Below are 15220 nucleotides of genomic sequence, written 5' to 3'. Positions count from 1 at the left end.
GGCTGTAACTAGTGCAAATAAGGATGAAGTGTGGAAATAAAGCTTTCAAGATTAATATAAAAATTAGTGGTATAGTAATAGACATGCCTCCTCATTAATTAAAAACACCTAGGGTGGGTCTCATAACCATGATTTCTAAGTAGAGCAGGAATGACATTTGGAGATGGATCAGTTATGGTTGTGTCACAAATCATATACGTTTAGAGGCTTACGAGAACACATTTGTTAATCTCAGTTTCTGTGTGGCAGGGGCATGGGTGCAGCCTAGCAGGGTGCTTGGCTCAGGGTGTGGCTATGCTGCTATCAAGGGCTCACCTGAGGCGGGGGGCCTCCTGCCAGTGCTTGTTCTAGCAGAATCATTGTGGCCTCATAGAGACACCCGACTCTTCCGTTTGACTCAGGTCTTCTAACCACCTTTCTAATCACACCAGCTCCCCATGATCTTGTCTATTTCGTGGTCTGTAACCTAATGCAGCACTGGCCAACAGAAATATAACATGAGCCATATGTGTTATTTAAAATACAATAGTAGCCCCATGAAAGCAAAGTTAAAAAGTTAAATTAATTTTAACACTAATTTTTATTTACCCCACTTATCCAAAATAGAGTCATTTTAACCTGTAATCAATACAAACAATATGCATGAAGTATTACAGATTCTTTTTTTACGTGACGTCTTCGGAATCTGCTGTTTTACAGCCATAGCATATCTCAGCTGAGACTTGTCATGGCCCATTCCTCAGTTGTCCCGTGAGGTTGCCATCTTGGAGAATGCAGAATTTGACACTTGACAACTCCTCCAGTTTTGCTTCCAGCCCAGACCTCCCCCCTGTACTCTATGTGGTGTGGAATTCGCTCAGTCATATCCAACTCATTGCGACCCCATAGACTGTACCCTGCCAGGCTCCTCTGTTCATGGAATTCCCCAGGCAAGAATACTGGAGTGGGTTGCCATTCCCTTCTCTAGGGGATCTTCCCAATCCAGGGATCGAACCCCGGGTCTCCTGCATTACAGGGAGACTCTTTACCATCTAAGCCACCAGGGAAGCTCCTGTACTCTATACCCAATGACATTAATTTATTCCCTAATGTTGTAGAGAGAATGTGTTATAATTTTTCCTTCTTCATAGCAACACGAGAGCAAAAATAATTGATTGGGTTAATTGGAAATTAGGAGGAAAAAAAAAGACAAAAACCCTGCTGAAACATTTGGAGAAATAGAAAAGAAAAAAAAAATTCCACACAACATACAATGTAAGGGTCAAGATGTCAGTTCAGATAAAGTGTCTGCTTTTCAACAGACAGCATTAAGAAAAGAAAAAGACAGGTCACAGATTGGGAGAAAAATGTAGTCAGTATACCTGACAGAGACCTGTATCTAGAATCGACAAAGAATGTTTACAATTGGTGAATAAGAAAACAACTCTGTTTGCAAAAATACACAAAAGACTTGAGCAGACACTTGACAAAAGAAAATATACAAATGGGGGAACTTCCCAGGTGGTCCAGTGGTTAAGGACTCGCCTTCCAATGCAGGAGATGTGAATTCCATCCCTGGTTGGGAATCTTGCAGCAACTACTGAGCCCACATGCTCTGGAACCTGTGCACCACAGCTAAAACCCGAAGCGGCCAAATTAAAAAAAAAAAAAAAATTTTAAAGAAAGAAAACATGCAAATGGCCGATAAGCACACAAAAAGGTGCTGAACCATATTGGCGGTCAGGGCAATAATGTAAGTCACAACCAGGAGATAATGTCTTCCTACATAGGAGAGTGGTTAAAGTTATAGACTGATTTTATCAAGTGCTGGAGGGGATGCGGAGCACCTAGAATCTCACTCATCACTCATGGGAATGCAAAATGGTAGAACACCATAGGAAACTTTGGGGCAGTTTCTTATCAAGTTAAAACATACACCGAGCGTAGGACGCAACAATGTCCTCCTAGGTTTACCCAAGAGAATTGAAAGTGTACATCTACAGAAAGATCGGGACATGATGGTTCATCGCCACTTTATTCATAACAGCCCTAATCTGGAAACCACCCAGATGTCCAAGAGGAAAATGTGATCCAGCCATACAGTGGAATACGCTTCAGCAATAAAAAGGGTTGGACAATCGTTATATGCGACATGAATGAATCTTGAAAACATTATGCTGAGAAAAACAAGACAGGCACAAAAGAGCACAAACTTTTATAAGAAATTTTAGAAGCTGAAAAGATACACTATAGTAACAACACAGTGATTGCTTCTGGGTTGGGTGGGAGGGCGGTGTTGACTAGAAAGGGTGGTGGAGGAAATTTCTAGGGTGATGGATACATTCCACAAGTGGCAGTTACCTTCATTCAACGAGTAACTCTTTCTACAGGTCATGGGAAGCTACCTGGAGGAGGTGGCGACCGAGTTGTGCCGAGACTGACTCCTGATGGCCAGACGAAGCGAGTGGGTGTTCCCAGCATGGGTAGGACTTGGCAAAAGCCAAGTGCTTGAGTGGGGTCACTGGGTTTAAAAAGCTTCGAACAATTAAGTAGAGGGCTAGAGATTCAATACCTCGACGCCTGAGTCCCATTTCTGACTTGCTTCGGGACCGCGGACAAGACCTCCCTCTCTTTGAGCCTCTCACTGCTTCAATTTCCCCTCAGGAAAATGAGCACAGGCTCCCTTATTCCCCCTTGGATTCCCTTACAAGCTGGGAGAAGCCACAGAATGGACGATGAGTGACAGTTTGCTTGAGCCAATCTCTGGAGACTAAAGCCCGCTTTCCCTTCTCGTGGGCCAATCGTCACCTTCTCCTTGAGGCCAGCCGCTTGGTGGAGGCAGGCCGAAAGCCTCATGACGTCACATTGTTAATAAACCAATAGCAGACATTAAGAGGCGGGTACTTTTGGTGATAGTTCTATTTCAAGATGTCCGCTTAGCGCAGGGTCCGCCGGGAAGCTTTGAGGCGGTACTGGAGAAGGGGCGGGAACTCCCAGTAGATTCTGCCCAATCGTCAGTCGCGCTTCTTGCGATAGACGGGCAATCTTTCCCATCCCTGTCGACTTAAGGGGGCGGGGTTCGGCACGCCAGACTGGGCGGGCACTTCAGCTTTGATGGGCGCCTCCTTCGCCCAATGGGTAAATGGCATTTCCAGACGGGTCACCTCCGCTACCAATGAGATCTCCTGGCGGGGTCGCGGTGGGCGGGCCGTGGCCCCTCCGGTATAAGGCGGTCCCGGGGGAGTGCAGAGAAAGGGGGGGGTCTCGGCGGCCGGAGGAGGAGTAGACGCGGGTGAAGATGGCGGCAGCCGAGGCCGCGAACTGCATCATGGAGGTGAGGGCCAGAAGCGCCGCCGGGGGCGGGGTGCGGCTTGGAAGTCGGTGTTTTACACCTCCGCTGTGGGGAAGGGGCTCTGAATCGCCGGATTGGGATTGAAGGCCCCCGGCCCTACGAAGGGGGGCACCTCGTGCTCCGTATCCGAGGATACCGTTTGAAGTGCGAGTTCCCTAGCTTTCGGGGGCCTGAGGCGCCACGCCGAGCCGAGGGCCTACTGCCCACTCCCACGTGGAGGAGGGCTGGGGGGCGCTTCCGGCCTGGCCCCCACGTGGCCGCGGCACGGTGGGTGGGGAGGGGGTGTGCCGTGCCCGCTGGCCCGGCGGGTTCCACGTGCGGGACAAAGGCCCCGCCCCCGGCCGGGGGAGGGGCGCCCCGGGGGGGGGGCGGAGAGGAGGCACGGACCCTCCCTCCGAGGCCCCCTGCCCTCCTCCCCGGGGATCGTGACAGGCACCTCGGGGTGGAACTTAACGTCGCAATAATGAGGCTCTTGGGAGGGGCAGTGTGTTTCGACCCTCAACAAACCCCTTCCTGGGCCCAGGGCATCTGCTTAGGCATCGGTCCAGGTTTCGTGCACTCTTGAGTTGGGATTGGAGGAAGATGAAGAATTGGTTCCCTCTGGGACCCTCCACCTCCACCCCAGTTTCCTGTCTCTGGATTCTCCCCCTCTTTGGGAGCTGGGGGATGGGGCATGCCCCTGTGACCTCCCTCTGATCGATGGGGGGGCATCGAGCTGAGGAGATCTTTCCCGATTAGGCGCTGTGCACCCCCTTGTGGCCATTTCTGGGTGTGTGGGAGGGACATCTTTTTCATGGGGCGTGTCTCTAAGCCCCCCTCCCCGTCGAAGCCCGCCCGGGCGAGCGGAGGGAGAATCTGTCCTGGGAAGGGGGTGTGAGGACTGAAGGCAGCGGATTTACCCCCTTCTGACTCTTCCTCTCCCTGGGGTATTTGTGAGGGTGGGAGTTGACCTCCTCCTTCCTGAAACCTGTTTGAGGGTCCTGAGCCTGCTTGCGTGAAATGGTGTCCCGTGAGGTGTGATTCTCTTGCAGCTGTGTGGGGCTTGTCTCGATGCTGTGTCTCAAGCGCTCTGGGGACATGTCTGGCGGTGATGTCCGTGGTGTAGAGAAATGGGCCCCCGTGGGAGGTCCCCTCACGCGCCGTCTTTCTGTATCCGCGTCATTCACTGGCTTGGGGAGGATGGAGGTGGGGCTTGGAGCCCAGGGGTTATGTCTGATTTCACGCTTCGTGGCGCCTGGAGAGTGCTTGCATCTGGAAGAGCTGTAGTCTGTTGGGCCCTCTACTCGCACCTCTTAGCTTGTAGCAGTCTCAGGAATGGGAGATGAGGTCCCACGATGCATACCTTGGGGGGCAGCCCCCAGGGGTCACTCCAGTGACTCCCCCTTGGCTCTCTGCTAGACGAGGGCCTTCTTGGTTGGAGGAAATATCTTCCTCAGAGGTGGATCCAGGCCTCGGCCCCTCAAGTTTCAGGGCTTGAGATGGTGGTTCGAATGGGGAGTAGATGGGCTTGAGCGCCCAGGGTCTGGCCTCCTCCGTGGGACTCTGCCCTCCTGCGCAGAGGATCATAATCAGGAGATTGGCCTTGTTTTGTTTGGGACTCCCTGAGTCCCAGGCAGGAGCTAGCGGCCCGCGTGCCAGCTCTGGTGGGGGCGCCTGTGTGCCACACCTCCTTTCTGGAATCCTCTCAGATGAGACACTGTTTTGCAGAGGTGGCAGATGCCCAGTGGGTACACGCTGCCAGTCCCCTTTGCCCAGCTACAAATGGTACCCCAGGATGAGGCTTTGTGTCAGGAAGTGTCATCTAATCTGGGGAGATTAGACGATGAGGGGGAGTGACAGCTGGCAGTGCCCTTGTGCCTGGCGGGTGCCAGTTCCTCTGGCCTGGATGGGGGAGGCGTGTGTGCTCAGGTGCCTGGCCCAACAGGGGCAGTGTGGGGGCAGGCCACCATCTCTCCAGCCACAGCTGGGATAGAACCCCCTCCCTGCTCCCCCCACATCTCCCCCACCCCTGTTGAAAACAGCCTTGCCTCTTTACTTGTTCCTTCTCCCACCACTACTCACTAAGGAAAAGCAAAATTGTAGGAAACACCTCCTTCCCCCACCAAGAGCCTGGGTCGCCTGGCCTGGCCCTCCCCTAGCCACTCCCGGTAGCTAATCCTTTTTCCCTGTTACTCTCTCCTAGAATTTTGTAGCCACCTTGGCTAATGGGATGAGCCTCCAGCCGCCTCTTGAAGAAGTAAATATCCTTTTGTGAGACCTCTTCCCACATGCACATATCTGCTCACACGTCAGGCCCTTTCTAGTGGTCTAACTGTGATCCCTCTGGCTTCAAACCACTTTACCCTTTGCCCCCGAAACACTTAGTCCAGACTCCGTCCAAGTTTTGGCCCCCACCTGGCCTCCCCCAATACTGTGGCTACTTCCTTAACTACATTTACAGCCCCCCATCCTTTGTCCTTCCCTGCCTGCCCTGCTTCTGCCTTCCTCTCTCCTCCCTTCCCCAGCTGTGGGCTGAGCTAGAGACGGGGGCAGAGAGACTGGAGAGATGGTAGGCCTGGCTGAGGTATCGGGGGTGCCCTCCTGGATGGTGCTCTGGGGGTGGGGGGTTCCTGGGAGAGGCAGGACGGCAGGTGGGGGCTGTAGGGCTGCTATGGTACGGTTTGGGGAGTGGTTCTGTATACTCCAGGGAGGAGTAGAGACCTGCCTGGAGGCTTCTGAATAGGTGTGGAGCCCCCAGATGTGACCCCATTTGCTCCCATTCACCCCCCTCCCAGGTCTCCTGTGGCCAGGCCGAAAGCAGCGATAAGCCCAACGCTGAGGACATGACGTCCAAAGATTACTACTTTGACTCCTATGCTCACTTCGGCATCCACGAGGTGAGTATGGACAGACAGCTCCTAGGGCTGCCGAATCTTCCGGGGGGGTCATGTTGGGGAGGCTGGAGCTTCATCTCTGACGCATGCGCCCTGCCTTCCCTGCCAGCGGGCCGCCCCCTCTGCGCAGGCAGAGCTCACACTCCGGGGTCGCCTCGCGCAGCCGTTGCCTGGGAGACCGGGTTAGCCTGGCACTCTACCGGTCCTCTCCTGGGAGGCCGGGTTGGGAGCACGCATGTGCATCTAAGACGTCAGCCCGAGGTCAGGGCCTACCGGTCTTTGCTGCCCTCTAGTGACCGGCAGCGGGACTGTCCCCCAGCGGCTCAAAAGTCTTCTCTACCCAGTTTTGCACGTGGTGGACAGTGCGGTCCCAGAAAGCAGCAGAGATGGGGTGGGAAGATTTTTCTCTTTCCTTTTCTTTTTTTTAATTGTTATAAAATATGCTAACAAAATTTACCATTTTCACATGGGCGGTTTAGTGGCTTCGGCTTACTGAGGACTTTTTAAAGTCAAGGCTCTACAAAGGGTTAGATGGCAAAGGTAGAATCTGCCTAAGATGGGATTTTGGTCCATCCAGTCTGATTTCATGTAGGGAAACTGAGGTGTGTGGAAGGGAAATGATTTGTCCCAAGGGGACTAAAGCAGGTTTGAGGACTGAGCGCTTAGTCCTCGAGTTGATCAGCGTGTTGGAGGCCAGGACACCCTGGTTTTCAGCGGGGGACGACTGTCCCCTCATGATCTCTTTGTTCCCACCCCTGCCAGGAAATGCTGAAAGATGAGGTCCGCACCCTCACATACCGCAACTCCATGTTTCACAACCGGCACCTTTTCAAAGACAAGGTGGTGCTGGACGTGGGCTCGGGCACAGGGATCCTCTGCATGTTTGCTGCCAAGGCTGGGGCCCGCAAGGTCATTGGGGTGAGTGTCCTCAGCGGCCGGCGGGGTCTGGGCCTGGGGACAGAAAGGGGGCCCCTTGGGGCTCAGGGATTGGGTGGAGGGGAGTGGGAATGGAGGGTGGGACTTGGGGGGGGGTCTCACCCTCCCTTCTTCCTGGGCCCCCAGATCGAGTGTTCCAGTATCTCTGATTATGCGGTGAAGATCGTCAAAGCCAACAAGTTAGACCATGGTGAGCCCAGGAAGAGAACGGGGTCTTTGGGGAGGGAGCGGGGGATCCCAACTTCCCTGGGGCCCCTCGGCAAGGGAATGGGGGCCAGGGAAGTCAAATTCAGGCGTTCATCCCCGAGGCTCTGGGCTGTGGACAGCCCCAAAATCCCGCTTTTTCAGAACCCACCACCTGACGAACCGTCTTAGAATCTGTGTGTCGAAGTCACAAGCTTAGTGCTTCAGTCTTTTATTAGAGAAAAGCTCAAGAAGCAATCTTGAGTTTTTTCAGTGAGTGATAGTCACGTGGTTGGCACATGAGGCCCAGAGTAAGAAGTCTCCCACCCGACTCTCAGCCACTCTTCTCTAAGTGCAGCCAGCACTGCCTCCCAGAGAAGTTCATACCGATGAACAGACATGCATGTGTACGCTTCTACACTCACATGCTGGGTTTTGACACCGATTATGTTTCATACGTGCCCTTTGCGATTTTCATCTGGGTATCATGTATTCAACCCCCTGACAAGATGTTGAGAGGATCTTGCTTTTTGATGACCGCCACCCTCTGTCTTCACATACACCAGATCTGTTAACCAAGTTCCTGGTCATGGGCATTGGAGCTTCCAAGACTTTCATTCCCCACGTGTAATGTCATCATTAGTCATATATGAACTAATGTTATCTGTGAGGTCAGTTCATAAGAATAGGGTGGCATGGATCAAAAGTGGAAGAAAGTTGGGCAGAAGCTGCAACATTGCCCTTCCCACCTGCAAGGTTTGAGGGGCAGAGAACATGGGAACATATGGGTTTTCTTGATATGAGGGCCCTTGGCATTCTAGAAGCTGAAGGGGGTTTTTTTAAAAAAGAAACTAGTGTAACAAATCCCCAAGTTTCCATCACTCAGCTTTAAACGCCTCCTTTTAAAGCAAATTCCGACTATAAATCCTGCCATGTGTGTCTCTAGTAGATAAGGCCATTGTAAAAAACATGACCACAGGAATTTTCTGGCAGTCCAGTGGTTAGGACTGCTTTCACTGCTAGGGCCCCACTTCGATCCCTGGTCAGGGAACTAAGATCCCACAAGCTACACAGCGCAGCCAGAAAAACAAAATACGACCATGGCTGTTAGTGGCAAAATCTCTTTTATTTTTTTAACCAAACCCGTGTGTTGACTTTTTTTTTTAAATTTTACTTTGCTGCGTCAGGCCTTAGTTGCAGCATGTGGGATCTAGTTCCCTAACCAGGGGTTGAATCCTGGCCCCCTGCATTGGGAGCACGGAGTCTTAGCCACTGGACCACCAGGGAATCCCAGGGCTGACTTCCAGTAGATTTCAGCAAGGGAGCTGCTCTGCCCCATACAAAACCCTGACCCAGAAGCAAGTGGTCTGCAGATGGTTTGGCACCAGGTTCCCTATGTGTGTGCGAGGCGTGACGGGGAAGGAAGTGGCCGCCTTTCCTGCTCCATGTCCTAGAGCGAAGGGCTGTCTGTGCCGGGCCCTGGTCCCACCTGTTAATAGCAAAGTCTTAATGTCCCCTAATACCTAATTCACGTCAAGCTTCTGTCCTGCCTCAGAAATATCCCATGATGAATGAATTTTAAAACTAAATTGACAGGGTGTGGCTTCAGCTCACAGAGTTCTATAAAGATGCCCCAACACAGCCCCCAGCCCTTCCTTGAGAAGACAAGGCTGTCCCAGTGGGGTCCCCAGGCCCTGAGGTGCCCCCATGCCCACCGCCCCCAGGGGAGGCAGGCAGACAGCTGTCCTCGGGGCTGGTGGCATGTGCCCTTGTCTGCCCACAGTGGTGACCATCATCAAGGGGAAGGTGGAGGAGGTGGAACTCCCAGTGGAGAAGGTGGACATCATCATCAGCGAGTGGATGGGCTACTGCCTCTTCTATGAGTCGATGCTCAACACCGTGCTCTACGCCCGAGACAAGTGGCTGGTGAGGCCTCTGGTGGGGCGGGCACAGCTCGTGCAGGCTGGGGTCCTGCTGTTAAGCCGGTGTCTGGGTCCAGGCAGAAAAGGAAAGCCGTGCTCGGTACTTCCCATCACAGGGACTGAGTACAGGGCCTGGAAGACATCTCCTACACGGATGTTAGGAGGCTCATGGGCGAGATGGAGGGGGCCCAGTACCGGAAGCTAGACTGGGACAGAGATGGTGCTGGAGAACCACAGCAGGCCAGAGGGGTAGGGACTGTGGACCCAGGTGCTGTTGGAGCAGGCCTCCAGGGAGCTGGCGGAGACCTGAACCCCGGGTAGAGAGGAGCCACATGGGATCTGAGGGGCAAGGCGCACTGGGCAGAGGATTTTGGCCGTGCAAAGGGCCTGGGGCAGGAGCAAGTTCGCTGGGTGTTGAGCAGTAGGGAAGCTGCAGTAGAATGAGGATCGGGAGGGAAGTTGGAGGTGAGGGGTGGAGGGGCCTATGCAGGTCCCGTGGGGCCGCGTGGACGGGTAAGACTTGCTTTACTCCTCAGAGGGGCAGGGTTAGGATAGGCTCTGACCTAGGTGCTCCTCAGAGCTATCAGGCAGCCATCTGGGGAGTAGATTGAGGCTGGGGACCGGTGAGGCCGCAGCAGGAGCCCACCTGGGAAATGCTGAGCTCAGACCAGGGCGATGTCGGGGGTGGACAAAGAAACAAAATGGGGCAACCTTGCCGAGCCCCCCCCCATCCTTCATGCCCTTGCCCTGTTCCCCGTAGGCACCTGACGGCCTCATCTTCCCAGACCGAGCCACGCTGTACGTGACGGCCATTGAGGACCGGCAGTACAAGGACTACAAGATTCACTGTGAGCTCGGGGCCCAGGGAGCTTACGGGGGTGGGGGCACTGGCTGGGTGCCAGTTACCCATGGGCTCACCCCTCCTCCCCGCCTCCTCCCCAGGGTGGGAGAACGTGTACGGCTTCGACATGTCTTGCATCAAAGACGTGGCCATCAAGGAGCCCCTGGTGGATGTGGTGGACCCCAAGCAGCTGGTCACCAATGCCTGCCTCATCAAGGTGAGTGGGTAGGGTGGCTGGGGGTCCCTCGGGGTCAACCCAAGAAGAGCCAGCACCTGGCCCACGCATAGGACCATGAATGCTTGCTTGTCTGTGGTTTCGGGAGCTTATATACACACATGGGTCCCTGATAATACCGACAGCCATCATTTTTCGAGGTTCCCCTTCCCAACCCCCGGTATCAACTCACAAGGATACGGGAGGCAGGCCAAACTAGGTGGAGGAGGGAGTTTGTAGACGGAGATGGGAGGGAGCAGATGCCCTGACCTGGCAAGCCTCCGTGGCCTGAGGCAGGACCCTCGGTTTTACCCTGAGCAGTCAAAAGGATTTTAAGCAGGGCTGTGATGTGATCTGTGTCACACTGACTGATAAGGGATGTTGGGTGGAGAAGGCGGGAGCCAGGGAACCCTGTTAAGATGCTGCCACAGTGGGGTGGGGACACTGGCCGGGGATAGGTCGTGGAGAGTGGAATCCAGGCGATTCTCCCAAGTCCTTCTAGGAGGTCGACCTGTCAGATTTTGGGTTAGGGTTGGGAGAGCAGGGGATCCAGCAGGGCCCCCCAGATTTGACCACTGGGCCAGAGGTCAGGGAAGGGAGCTCATGAGGCTTTTCCCACAGGAGGTGGACATCTACACGGTCAAGGTGGAAGACCTGACCTTCACCTCCCCCTTCTGCCTGCAAGTGAAGCGGAACGACTATGTGCACGCCCTGGTGGCCTACTTCAACATCGAGTTCACCCGCTGCCACAAGAGGACCGGCTTCTCCACCAGTGAGGCGGGGCGCAGGGGCGCGGGCACAGGAGTGGCCGAGGGAGCCCCGGGGGCCTGGAGGCTTCTGACACCAGCCCTGCCAGCCAGCCTGAGCGCATGGTGCTGTAGTCTCTGCACCTGTGAAAAAGCCCGTCCCAGGCTTGATCAGGGTGAAGGGACCACAGTCACCGCCCAGTCTGGAGGCTCTGGAGGGCGAGGGGTCCAGCGGAGGGAAGGTGGGGGTGGGGAAGGGCAAGCGGTGAGGGGGGTGAGCCGGGCTGATGCCGCCCCACGCCCACCCCTAGGCCCCGAGTCCCCCTACACTCACTGGAAGCAGACAGTGTTCTACATGGAGGACTACCTAACGGTGAAGACTGGCGAGGAGATCTTTGGCACCATTGGCATGCGGCCCAACGCCAAGAACAACGTGAGGCTCTGGGGAGTGGGCGGGTGGGCTCGGGCACCTCTCTCTGCCTGTCCTGGGACCCAGGGACCTCTCGGCCCCAAGCCTGCCAGCTAGCCCGGCTACCCTCTGTTCTGCACTCATCTGTCTGGCCTGTGCCCCCCAAACCCCCACCCCCGGTCTGCCTGTGGACCAGTTTCATTCAGCACCTACTGGAAACCAGGGGGCCTCGGGAACCCAGCCATGATCAGGCCGGACCCCTGCTGTTCAAGTTCTAGACACCAGAGAGTCATGTCAGTGCCAGCTGGTGATGACTTCTGTGCTCAGCTGGGAAAGGGGCCGGCAGGTATTGGAGCAGGTGGAGACGGGCCGGAGGATATCCTGGCCCGAGAGTGGGAGCGAGAAAGGAAAGGGAGGTCTGTTTCATCCGCTGAAGCGTGGCAAAGTCAGGAGCTCAGACATGGGTGGGGGACACCTGGGTTGGCGGGAGAAAGGTCTGAAAGTTGAGGGGCGTGGCCTGGGCTGGAAATGTCAAATGGTACATCACTGCGTGAGCTCGGATGGAGGGGAGCACCCCGTGATGGCCCCCACTTTCTAAGTCAGGGAGGTTAGAGCCGGTTTCAGCAGCTGTTCTCAGCCAGGGATGATATTGCACCCCCCCCCATCACGTCGTCATCTGGAGACATTTTGGGTGCCACAGTTGAACAAGGGGCATGGCTGGCATCAAGTGGACGGGCGGGGGAGCCACTCAGTCTGCAGGGCACAAAATAAGGCTCCCTCACAGGAAAAGAGTGGTCCAGTAATGCAAAGTCTGAGAAAACTCAAACCAGAAACTGAAAGAGACCCAAAGAGGGAGGAGGGAGCCGGGAGTGAAGTGCAGTGAGGTCCGAGGGGGGCAGCAGTTCTTGAGGTCATTGGTGGCTTTGCCCCAGTTTTTCCAGGGGGTACTGGGGGCCCAGGCCACAGGGTGAGCCCCAGGAGGATTGGCCTCCAGGAAGCTTTGGAGGACAGGAAGAAGGGACGGCGGGGTGGGGCCCCGGAGTTTTTTGAGAGGAGGAAGTTTGCTAGAGAGAGGTTTGCTTCTTGTAAAAGAAGAAAGAAATAACTTTTGCTGATGGGGATGGTTTTGATAAAGGAAATCTTATGATGCAGGAGACAGCAGCTGCCCCTCCCTTCCCCCTCCATCCCTCACCCCCCCCCCCCAAGGCGAGGGATTGGCTGGGTTCCAGGTGGTTTTGAGGATATCACGTTGGAAACCTCATGGGGAATCCAGCCCTGGTCGAGACAGATGCTGGGTGTGGGAGCAGCAATGTGGCATCTCCAGGGAGGGTGTGTGGACAGTTGGGGGCCCACGGCACTTTGGGCAGGCTATGCTGTCCTTCCCTTCCCCCGCTGCCCTGTCTGCCCGCCCTGTCCCAGTCCCCCCTCACGGCCACACTCTCCCCACAGCGTGACCTGGACTTCACCATCGACCTGGACTTCAAGGGGCAGCTGTGTGAGCTCTCCTGCTCCACTGACTACCGGATGCGCTGAGGCGGCGCCCGGCTTCTCCCACCCCAGCCAGGCTGGCCCTGCAAGGGCCCAGGGGCTGCGGCGTTCTTAGGCGGTTTCAGGGCTCCCCCTCCCCTCCCTCCCTCCCACAGAAGGGGGTTTTATGCCCTGGGATGTGGAGGGCACATCGTGACTGTGTTTTTCATAACTTATGTTTTTATATGGTTGCATTTACGCCAATAAATCCTCACCTGGGACTGCCGCTCAGCTTCCTGGGGGCATGGTGGGGTCGGGGTTCTGTCTGCTGGTGTCTGAACTGCCCAGAGCACAGAGGCAGCGCCTGCTGGCGGGTGCAGGTTTCTGTCAGCACTTCTGTGTCTCTGGGTCTTGCTACCTTTCCCCAGCCTCCCGGATTCCACAGCCTCCACTCTCAAGTCCCACCTGGTCCTCAGCTCACACGCAGGGTGGTCTCCATTGGCTCTCAGAGTCTGTGCCCCCCCCAACCCCCTCTAATGTGTCCCTGTCCCGGGGCCTCTGTGCCGGCTCGGGGGAGGGCTGGGGTGTGGATTCCCAGCACAGCTGGGCTCTGAGGTTTCCCAGAAGGCCTCTCTCCCGCCTTCCCCCATCACACACATTGTTCCTCTCAGGCTGTTTTTTCCTGTCTAGGACCCTCCAAGGCCAAAACAAGGCTGATTGGCAGTGCCTGCTGCCCTACCCTCTCCACCTGGGGAAACTGAGTCGGGGGAGGGGTTCAGAGAGTTCTTTGTGGGGGTGGCTGCCTGGCTTGGAACTCAGGGGGTTCCCACCGTAGAGATGTATGGTGAGACCCCACTGGCCTTCCCTGCTCCCAGTGACTGGCTCTCCAGCCTCTGCTGCAGATGTGGTGCCTGCGCCTGCCCACCCTGCCCTTCCCAAGGCCATGTCCAAAGTCACTGGCCCCCTAGGTCTCTGTCCACACGATCTGGATCACCCTAGACAGAACCCGTGACTTCTTTCCATGGCCTTCCTACAGCTGCTTCAGTAGAGCTGAAACGCTTCGCCTGCTGGCACCCCACAGCCATCTGCACACATTCCTCTTTTACCAGGATGGTGTTAGGGCCCAGGCTGCCTCCACGACTTGAGGTGCCTCAGTTTGCCGCCTGTCACAATTGTCAGTGCCCCGCATTGCCCAGCCCCCACTCTGGAAGTCGCCTGTCCCTGACACTGCTCTGCCAAGAAGAGGGTGAAATCTCGCCTTGCAGCATCCCCGCCCCCAGTCCTTTCCAGGAAGCCTTAAACTGCGTCGCCACTTGCAGGTGTCAGCTGCCCCGCCCCTCCTCCCTCCGCCTTAAAGGGGTCGCGTCTCCCGGGGCCTCCCAGGGGCATCGACAGCACCGCGGGTCCCGTGAGCTCTCCTTGGCCGTGGTGCGGGAGGTGGGCATCCGAGTCCTAATCCGGCCCTTCTGGAGTGGTGTGGCTCATTCGGCCTCAGTTTGCACAGTCTGAGAAGTGGGAACGCCCTGATTTCCTGGCTCTAAAGCAGGTGCTCAGGGCACTTTCCAGGCCCGGGGAGGGGGCGGGGCCGCACCCCGGAGGAGCCGCTTCGCCCACCGGTTTCTCAGACGCCGGCCCGCCCCACCCCCACGATGACCGCCCACATCCTCCTGCTGTTACTCGTCGCCTCCTCCATCCTGGGGGACCCGGACTCGGCGGGAAGGTGAGAAACGCCGAGGGCAGCGGGGACGGGGCGGGAGGGAGACCGCGGGGGCCGTGCGCCCTCTCTAGGCCGTTTTCCGCTTCGGTGGAATGGGAAGTTGGCCAGGAAACGGGCCCCGCCGTCTCGGAGTTCTGGGTACTCCCCGAGCCCCCTTTCTCGAGTGGGGTGTTTGAACCCGGTCTTCTCCCACGCTCCATCCCCAGGCGGCCCCAGCCCCACGTCTCCCAGCAGCGCGGGCGCCTCTGTTCCCTGGGCACGTGCCAGACCCACCGCCTGCCAGAGATCATATACTGGCTCCGGTCTGCCTCCACCAAGGAGCCCTCAGGGAAAGCTGGCCGCAAGCCTCAGGATCCCCACAGCTACGGGCGCCGCCGGCGGCGCGAGGCCAGAGTCCCGCTACGTCTCCAGGACCCCAGCCTGCGGCAAGGCCAGAGCAGTACCCAGCTCGCTGGGTGATGCTGGGCACATCTCTGCTCATCCCCTGGCTTCAGTTTACCCATCTATGTATTGGGGCCGTGACCTCAAGTTTCAAGACCCCCTAACTCCACCTCCTGGGCTCTCCCCGTGCTGTGACTGGG

The 15220-nt window shown here is 56.3% G+C and overlaps 2 protein-coding genes across 6 annotated transcripts; both read left to right on the top strand.

The window, feature by feature from the left end:
* Positions 1–2379: 2379 nt before the first annotated feature.
* On the top strand, positions 2380–13203 carry PRMT1 (protein arginine methyltransferase 1). Of its 5 annotated transcripts, none has more exons than XM_070450512.1 (11): positions 2380–2443; positions 5514–5567; positions 6106–6207; positions 6967–7122; positions 7267–7330; positions 9107–9249; positions 10006–10093; positions 10188–10303; positions 10922–11072; positions 11358–11479; positions 12905–13203. In XM_070450512.1, exons 2-11 carry the CDS (start codon positions 5541–5543, stop codon positions 12986–12988), a joined length of 1053 nt encoding a protein of 350 aa, XP_070306613.1. In that variant the 5' UTR covers positions 2380–2443; positions 5514–5540; the 3' UTR covers positions 12989–13203. The 5 variants fall into 5 exon arrangements, with proteins under 5 accessions (XP_070306613.1, XP_020741257.2, XP_020741255.2 ...); XM_020885596.2 differs by lacking the exon at positions 2380–2443 and adding an exon at positions 3217–3313; XM_020885598.2 differs by lacking the exons at positions 2380–2443; positions 5514–5567 and adding an exon at positions 3207–3313.
* On the top strand, positions 13109–15098 carry ADM5 (adrenomedullin 5 (putative)). The gene is made up of 2 exons (XM_020885589.2): positions 13109–14642; positions 14846–15098. Exons 1-2 carry the CDS (start codon positions 14572–14574, stop codon positions 15096–15098), a joined length of 324 nt encoding a protein of 107 aa, XP_020741248.1. The 5' UTR covers positions 13109–14571.
* Positions 15099–15220: the final 122 nt, after the last annotated feature.

Source organism: Odocoileus virginianus, chromosome 20 (genome assembly GCF_023699985.2).
Source record: "Odocoileus virginianus isolate 20LAN1187 ecotype Illinois chromosome 20, Ovbor_1.2, whole genome shotgun sequence".
NCBI classification, from domain to species: Eukaryota; Metazoa; Chordata; class Mammalia; order Artiodactyla; family Cervidae; genus Odocoileus; species Odocoileus virginianus.
This window is presented reverse-complemented; position numbering and strand designations above follow the sequence as displayed.